The 9,526-nt window shown below is 42.9% G+C and overlaps 1 protein-coding gene across 1 annotated transcript in view; it reads right to left on the reverse strand.

Annotated features, from left to right (window-relative positions):
* Positions 1-454: 454 nt before the first annotated feature.
* WDR49 (WD repeat domain 49) overlaps positions 455-9,526 on the reverse strand; it is a 134,153-nt gene continuing 125,081 nt past the window's right edge. Inside the window, 1 exon segment of the mRNA XM_008061292.1 lies at positions 455-585. Coding sequence (XP_008059483.1) covers positions 455-585 — 131 coding nt within the window.

The raw sequence follows: 9,526 nt of genomic DNA on the forward strand, positions 1-9,526 counted from the left end.
TTAACCCTGAATTGTACCCCATATCTTTAAAATTAAAAATTAAGAAAAACAAACCTAGAAAGTGTAAAGAAGTGGAAACAATTTTCTTATTGAAATTTCTAGACACTCACCATGTCAGTACTTTTCATATATTTCCATACAGGTTTTACAATGAAAACTGACCAAAAATGTTTGTCTACAGAAGGACAACTGTTGTAATATTTTGTTCCAAAATTGTAAATGTTTCATAGCAAAACACTTGAGAGTAGATACTAACTGATACTGCCTCCTCCTAGTCCAATCTTTCTCTCACTAAGAATATGGAGAAAGTGGAAGACGACAGATAAAGCAGCACTAAGACATCCTATGAAGACAAAACTTCATGAAGTTCAAGTGTAAAAAAAGGAAAAGGCAGCATTCTAGACTTTTTTCTTCACTTTATATGTGTACTTTATGTAACAATGAATTTTTTCAATTATAATTTATTCTTGCTTCTTTTTATCTTCACTTCATGACTTGTTTCTTGACATAATTGCTTAGCTTTTCGTTCATGATCCAGAATTTCTTTGGGGAACAGGTTTTTCTCGTTGAATACAGCTTTCAAGGCTACAAAATGATGGAGAAAATGACATGTAAATTACATCTGGTAAGAGACACAGTTACACAGAATAGCGGGGAGAAAATTCTCAAGTTTTACTTTTTCCTTCAAATGTTGATGTTTCAAAAACACAGAGTGTGTATTTGGAGAAATGTTTTCTAAACTTCTGCCATACCCTTTACTTCAATTTAGATTTAAAAGTTAAGTTTTAATAGTTTGGTATTTTAAGGTATATATCACAATAGAGATTCACCACTTGGGGACAGCGGATTGCAGAAACTTGTAATTTTCATTTTTGTTTTTTAATCTACTTAACAGCTATCAAGGACTCATTTTTAAAAAGTGAAAAAATTATGCTGTATTGAAATAAGACAATTAAAATAATCAAAACACAATTTGACTGTCTGCATGAATAAACAAGTACATCTACAATCACATCTGCAGGGACTAGTGGGTTCAGAAAAAAGAAGAGCTGAATTATTTCCATGAATGGTTATATTGTGCATCAGTGAGAAGTAGAAGGAAATGGCGCCATGCCTCTGGGAAAATAATTCTGGCCTTTTGCATAGTTTTTCACTTAAGCAAATGCTTATTAAAGGCATATTATGCACAACGTTCTGTGCTTGGCCACAGGTTTTCCCCAACTGGTGGAAAGCACCCAAACAACCAGAAGACCAAAGGCACTAAGACGGGCACTAAGACCCAGCCCCCAAGTCATCTACACAAGGTCAAGTGTAGTAAACACATGCAGAGATCAGGGGAAAAGCTTTAAGAATGAGGCACTATTTGAGGTAGGTCTTGAAGCCCAGATGGCATTTTAATTGATAAAAATCTTGGAGGTAGGGAAGAATTGGCAAGGGTTAGAGAGGAAATGTCAATGAGAGAGGACAAAGTGAATAAGAGTATAGAAAAATAAAAGCTACTATTGAAGTAGCCCTTAAAAATCCCATACAATTTAAAAGAAACATAAAATAGATGAGGGAGATTAAAGTGGAATGAAGCTGGCAATGGACAGGTGAGCACTTTAAAAGCCAAGCCAAAGATGATGGGATAAAGAAAAGTAAACATCGAGCAACTTCGCAGTACGGTGGCATCTTTATCAATCTTTATACTTTAATTGTAAAATATAACTTATAATTAAAAACCAAACAAAAACTCTTCGCTTCCAGCACAAACCGTATGGCTATATAAGTCAAGATCTTCTCCTGGAAATTACACAAGAGCAACCAGGAAAATGAGAGAAAACAACTCTCAAATCCCACGTTCAACAAAACTCAGGGTTGGAATCTGCAGCCCAGGAACGTGAAGAAAGGCAGCCGAACAGCTGAGACCAGGTAAAAGTTGCACAAGAAAGCGTGACAAGTGCAGAGAGTGTACAAAGGCCAGCACGGCACCTCAGGAGATGTAGCGAAAAGGAACTCACTGAGGGCGAGGGGCTCACCCTGCAGTACAAACGCTTTACCCTTCATGAATCCGGCCAGTGCTGAAAGAGGTGAACAAGGCTGGAGGCAGAGGCTCTCCCCACTCTGGCTTGATTCAGTGAAACATGTGAAGTGGGACTGCCTAGAGTAGCCCACACAAGCCATTTTTGCTAAAAGCACTCTGCCTCCATGGGTTGTAACAAAGAAAAGACACCCGGGTCCCACATCCAAGTCTCTTACCCAGGGGCCTACTAGTTCAAGCCCCCAAAATCCAACTCATTAAAGCAGATTAACCAAAAAAGAAAAATTTTTAAATTGGCATAGCATGGACACAGAGGTACATTATAAGCAAAAACTAGAAACAAATCAAATAAAAAAGAGCAGCAAATCTCTTTTCTCTTGGACCTCCCCCCACCGAGAAAAATGTTGCCATTTCACAGAACAATATTGAAGGAAGAGTACAGAGCAGGAGTGAAAAACTTGGGGAAGGGATGAAGACACAAAAAGACGTAATAAAATAGGAAATGGTAGAACTGGAGGAAAATAGAAAAAAGTCATATGGGAGGATAGCGCACATGGGAACACAGTAGGGGACACAGAGTGCAGAAATGAGAAAAACAAGGCAACCCCTTTGGTTCCCCTCCCACTGTGGGAGCTTCTCTGTCCTCTCAATAAATCCTGCTTTCTTAAACAAACAAACAAAAAAAAGAAATGAGAAAAACAAATATAATAAAAATGAAAATCTAAAAGAGAATGAGAGAGACCAATGACAGATACTGAAGACAGGGGGAAAAAAAGTCCAACAAACACATAATTGGAGCAGCAGGTCCTTAAGGGAGGAGACCAAAGTATAACAAATACTTAAAGGGATCATTTTATGAAGCTTTCCTCAAATAAGAGACAATTTCTTGACTTATCTATTGAAAGGACACAAACTGTGTACTAGGATCAAATGACTCAGATACTCAAAACCAAGTCGTATCCTAGGTGGGTTATCAGACCTTAAAGATAAAAAGAGACTTAATTTGGAAGCCAGAAAAAAAAAGTCACTTAAAAAGAAGAATGTCTGTCTTGCATTAGATATTTCTATAGGAATGATAAGTCCCAGAAAGTAGTAGATTAATAACTACATGAAATCAAGGAAAGAATGTGTGAGCCAAGAATATCATGTCCATCCAAGTTGCCCTTCAAATTTAAAAACTACAAATAGTTTCAACATGAAAGGAATTGAGGGATCATTGTTCCCAAGAGTTCTTTTTGAGGAAATTACTAAAATATAAACGGAGAATTTTGAAAAAAACCACTTGATGGTGAACACTGCATATATTTAAATGTGGAAGAGAAATTAATACAGCGTGGGCTTTAGGAGTCTGAGAAATATAAAACCAACATGTCTAATATATCAATGAATGTAAATGTGCTCTATTCCCCAACTTTGGGGGGAAAAAAGGATTTTTAAAATTTGACCAGCCGGGCTCGGTGGCTCAGCCTGTAATCCCACGCCTTTGGGAGGCTGAGGTGAGTGGATTGCCTGAGCCCGCGGGTTCGAGACCCACCTGGGCAGCGAGACTTCATCTTTACAATAAATCAAAAAATCAGCCGGGCGTGGTAGCGCATGCCTGTAATTCCAGCTACTTGGAAGGCTGAGGCGGAAGGATCGCCAGAGCCCAGCAGGTCGAGGCTGCGGTGGCCGGGAGCGGCCACTGCACTCCAGTCTGGGCGACAGAGTGTGACTCCAACTCAAAAAAAAAAAAAAAATTTTGACCAAAAGCAAAACTTAACACACATCTAAAATAAGGTGATTCAAGACATTTTAAATTAAAGAATGGGAAAAGAATATCAGACAATGAAAAGCAGAAATCAAATTCAAAATCATAAAAGCATACAGAAAATCTAAGAGGACTACCCAGAGACTTGTAATAGTGGCTATCAGAAATAGATGCCAGCAGGAATTGGACAGAATATGGACATGAGAGGGAACCAGCCTTCTAATGCAAGAGGTAGTTATTTAAAAGAGCCTAGCAGAGGATGCAGGGAAAAGGGAACACTTCTACACTGTTGGTGGCAGTGTCAACTAATACAACCTCTGTGGAAAACAATTTGGTGATTCCTAAAAGATCTAAAAATCAACCATCCATACTACCCCACAATCCCCCTATTGGGAATATACCCAGAGGAACTCACATCACTCTATGAAAAAGATACCTGCACACATATGTTTATTGCAGCATTGTTCACAATAGCAAAAACATGGAACCAACCATGCTGCCCATCAAAAGAGGACTGGGTTTTTTAAAATGTGGTACATATACACGATGGAATATTACACAGCCATAAAGCAGGACAAAATTATGAACTTCACAGCAACTTGGATGGACTTAGAGTCTATACTACTGAGTGATCTATCACAGAAACAAAGAACTGAGTATCACATGTTCTTACTCATAAGTGAACTTTGAACAATTATTGTAATCCTACAAGAAAAGAATTGTCAGTAGTGGGAAATTGCCAGGGGTGGGAGTGGGCAGGATTGGAAGTAGTGGGATTCTGCTGGGGGGGGTACACACCCTCATCAACAAGGGAATTTGCATAATGAACATTTGTATACCTAACCCTGAACTGTACCCTACATCTTTAAAATAAATAATAAAAATAAAAAATAAAAGAGCCTGGCACCTTCTCTCTCCTTTCCCTTTCACCATGATTGTAGGTTCCTGAGGCCCCACCAGAAGCCTAGCAGTGCCATGCAAAACCGTGAGTCAATTTTTCGTATGTTCTAATAATTGAATTGTGTGACTCTGGTAATAAGATAAAAATGACTGAAGCGGAACCAGGTTTAAGTAGCGCTGCAGGCGAGAGGCAGCAGTCTCCACTGGCCCCAAACCAGCCGTAGGTAGTGACAAGGCCTTCTGTGCCTGGGTGGTGGCTCCTGTCCCACTCTAGAATGACAGGGGATGCTGAATGCCTTAGCGCTGGTCTGAATCTACTGGAGAAGCCAGAGTGGGCCTTCTGGAATAAACTCGGTTGTGTTATCAAGATCTGTCTCTCTAACAGAAAAAGAGGTGTTCATCGTAGCTGAGTGAGTTTCAGGACAATTAAGCCAATAACTAACTGACAAGTCTTTGCATGTTTTTGGGAGAAACAATCTTGTTCGAATGACTCATTTTTTTGAGTTAAGAAACATGATATAAAGTTCATATGCAGGAGTGAATCCCTGTTTCTTGGGCCCAAAGCTTATAATTTTAGGAGCTCTCTTTAAGACAAAGAGTACACAATTATAAACCGAAATTTCCTCATAAAAGGGGCTATCTATTTAGAGTAAAATATGTTTCAACAAATTACTGGAAATTTGTAGAGTTGGGTTCATTTCTTCTGAACTGTCATTTAGAAAAGTATCTGAAATGCTTACCCAAGTGATTCCAATTTATTGTCTGGCTCTGCCCCTAGGACACTCTCAAACTCCCAACAATTCCTAACGTTAGAAGGGTCTTTGTAGATGAAGCCCATAAAATTTAGCCCTCACTGACTTATTTATAAATCTTGATGTGGCAAGACGGATGTCACTAATCTAATACCTTTTAAGTGGGTGATGGGATAGGTTCCGCTCAGTCCTCATAGTACTCATAGTGCCAGCATCTGCTAGGTGAACAGCATGTTTTTCCGTGATGATATGGTGAGTCCCCAGTGGACTACAGTACAAGTAACGAGCAATCAGCCCTGTGTTGAACTTGAAGGCTATTTTATTTTCTCTCTCTTTTTTTATTTTCTCTCTCTTTTTTTTTAGTCGGAGTCTCACTGTCACCCAGGCTGGAGTGCAGTGGCACGCTCATGGCTGCTGCAGCCTCGGCCTGCTGGGCTTAGGGGATCTTTCTGCCTCAGCCTTCCAAATAGCTGGAACTACAGGTACATGCCATCATGCCCAGCTATGAACTTGAAGATTATTTTAAAACTGTCTTTAACTTTAATGTGATGACTGACTTTTCCTAATGAATTAAGTTGGCTAGGCTAAATCCTCAGTTATTCGGACAAATATTCATCTAGGTGTTTCTCTGAAGGGATTTTGCAGATATGATTAAAGCTCCTGATAGGCTAGGCTCAATGGCTCAGCCTGTTATCCCAGCACTTTGGGAGGCCAAGGTGAGTGGATTGCCTGAGCCTGTGGGTTCGAGATTCGCCCAGGCAACTTGGCAAGACCTCATCTCTACAATAAATCAAAAATTAACTGGGCATGGTAGCGCTAGCCTGTAGATTCAGCTACTTGGAAGGCTGAGGCGGAAGGATCGCCAGAGCCCAGCAGGTCGAGGCTGCGGTGGCCGGGAGCATGCCACTGCACTCCAGTCTGGGTGACAGAGTGAGGCTCTGACTCAAAAAAAAAAAAAAGCTCCTGATCAATGAATTTAGGTAAGGGAGATTGTCCTGGATAATCTGGTGAGACAGGCTTAATCAGTTGAAAGGCTTTGGCCAGGTATGGCGGTTCAAGCCAAGGTGGGAGGATCACTTCAAGCCAGGAGTTTGCAACCTCATCTCTACAAAATGTATAAAAATCAGCTAGTCATGTGTTAAGTTTTTGGGAAGCTGAGATGGGAGGATTGATTGAGCCCAGGAGGTCAAGGTTGCAGTGAACTATGATTGTGCCACTGCATTTCAGCCTGAGAGACAGAGAAAGACTCTGTCTCAGAGAGAGAGAGAGAGAGAGAGAGAGAGAGAGAGAGAGAGAGAGAGAGAGAGGAAAAAGAAAAGCCTTAAAAGAAGACAGAGACTTCCGAAAGAAAGGGAAGAAATTCCTCCACTGGACAGCGGTTCCTGCCTGTGCCCTGTCTGCCCATGGTCACCCCTTCCTGACTCAGCCCTGCACATCTGGATTTGCTAGGCAGCCCCCACAACCCAATAATCAGCTCCTTGTCATAACTCTCCATATTGGGTCTGCTAGTTCACCTCCCTGGCTCAACCCTGACTGAGACGCTTGCCACAGAATGAGTGCAGGAGGGCAAGGAGGGCTATGCTTTTACCAGGATGTGCAGTGTGATCGAGCTTCTTGTGCGTTGATTTAAATACCCAGCATAACTTTCAGCCCCCTCACGCTCCCAGTGGGCACTAGCTGAGGAACCTTGAGCCTCCAGCTTCTTGCTATCTACGCCACACAACTTTCTCAGAAACCTGGAGAGTTTTGTGCTCAGAAGGGTAAGTGACAGCCACCGTGAATAAATGCGTCAGGTCACATTCCTCTTTAAACCCTCCGAAGACTTCCCTTTATGCTTAAGATAAACCAGATTGCTGATACAGTTTGGATGATTGTCCCTTCAAAATCTCAGTGGTCCTCAGTATTGGAGGTGGGATGCCTGGTGGAAGGTGATTTAGTCACAGGGATAGATCCCTCATGAATGGCTTGGTGCCATACCTGTAGTAGCAGTAACGCGTACATTCTCACTCTAGGACTTCATGCAGGAGCTGGTTATTTAAAAGAGCCCAGCACCTCCTTCTCTCTCTTGCTCCCTCCCTCGCGGTGTGACACGCTGGTCTCCTTCCCCTTTCACCATGATGATAACTTCCTGAGGCCCAACCAGAAGCCCAGCAGGTGCCAGTGCCATGCAGAACCGTGAGCCAAATAAACCACTTTTCTTTATAAATTGCCCAGCCTCAGGCATTCCTTTATAGCAACACTAAACAGGCTAAGACACCCGCCCGGACAACATGGCCCCACATGGCAAGACCCTGGACGCCCTGCCATCTTGTCTATCCCGGCCTTCTCACTCTGTCCCAGCAGTTGTGACCTTCTGTCTGTTCCTGGAACATACCAACTTTGTTCCCATGTCAGTGACTTTATACTTCTGTTTCCTGTGCTTTAAATATTCAGCCCCCAAATCTTTGTGGAACTTCATATTTTAGGATTTAGTTTAAATGTTAGAGAGACCTTCAAAGAGGTCTGTTACATCTCTGTTACATCATCTTGCTTCATTTCTTCATAGCTCTTATCAATATCACTCTACAAATGTATCTTTCTCTTTCATTTATTTACCCATCTACTGCCCATCTCTCCTCCTAGACAGTAAGTTCAATGGGAGCAAAGACGCTGTTTGTTTTGTTACACTACACATCCCGAGCACTGCGCCTGGCTCATGGAAAAACCTTAAAAATATATTTGTTGGCTGTATGAACAAATGAATGAGGGAAACTCCAGGCACGCCAAGGGGACAGCTTATGCCTCACACTGGGAATTCCTGCATTCCAGAGACCTGGGGGCTCAGTAGTATTGATAAAAGGAGGGTTCTCTGTAGGCTGTATATATGTATCCACCCATTTAGCCACAACCTCGGCTCTTAAAAGTTCACATCTGCCAGGCTCGGTGGCTCAGCCTGTAATCCCAATGCTTGGGAGGCCGAGATGAGTGAATTGCCTGAGCCCGCAGGTTCGAGACCCACCTGGGCAACTTGGCGAGACCTCATCTCTACAATAAGTCAAAAATTAGCTGGGCGTGGTAGTGCACGCGTGTAGTTCCAGCTCCTTGGAAGGCTGAAGCGGAAGGATCGCCGGAGCCCCGCAGGTCGAGGCTGCGGTGGCCGGGAGCGGCCACGGCACTCCAGTCTGGGCGACAGAGTGAGACTCCAACTCAAAAAAAATAAAGAAAAGTCCACATCTAGCGTGATCAGTAACCATGCACATTCACTGTTTCCTACCTGGAAAAGTGTGACATTCTACATTTGTCATTTCATGTTGTAGTTGGATGCCTGGCAAGGTTTGTTATGATAACCAGAAGGTGATTTAGGAGCAACGGAAGGGCCAGGAGTGGTGGCATGTGCCTGTGACCCAGCACTTTGGAAGGCCGAGGCAGGAGGATTGCTTGAGGCCAGGAGTCTGAGACCAGCTTGAACACCATAGACTTCATTTCTACAATTTTTTTTTAATTAGGTGGGTGTGGTGGCACATGCCTAAGAAAGAAAGAAAAAGGGGCGTGATGAAAGATGTGGTGGTCTTGAGGCTACCCAAAACACTTTAGCTAAAATAAAATGATTCAGGAATCTTGACGTAGCAGAGTTGGTTTACATGTTGTCTCCTGACCTTTCCCTTGCCTGCTGATTGGTGTCTAACTTAGCAGACAGACAATAGTGGAAAAGCTCACAAAGTCACCCTGGCTCAGGGGGCCTGCCGGCTATGTAAACACAGCACGCAATGGCCCACTGCCTAGTCTATGCATGCGCGGTGTTCTGGAAACTCCTCTATGACCCACATTCTGACCTGACTCTGAGTTCCCCAGACAAGTCCTTTTCTATGAGACTTTTACGTGCATGGCAATCACTTGAGGGGGTCGTTAAAATGCAGGTTCTGCCGGGCTCGGTGGCTCAGCCTGTAATCCTGCACCTTTGGGAGGCTGAGGTGAGTGGATTGCCTGAGCCCGCGGGTTCGAGATCCGCCTGGGCAGTGCGACGTCATCTCTACAATAAATCAGAAAATCAGCCGGGCGTGGTAGCGCGCGCCTGTAATTCCGGCTACTGGAAAGGCTGAGGCGGAAGGATCGTCGGAGCCCAGCAGG

Source organism: Carlito syrichta, unplaced genomic scaffold (assembly GCF_000164805.1).
Source record: "Carlito syrichta isolate Samal-C Ts95f unplaced genomic scaffold, Tarsius_syrichta-2.0.1 Scaffold305193, whole genome shotgun sequence".
In the NCBI taxonomy this organism is placed as follows: domain Eukaryota; kingdom Metazoa; phylum Chordata; class Mammalia; order Primates; family Tarsiidae; genus Carlito; species Carlito syrichta.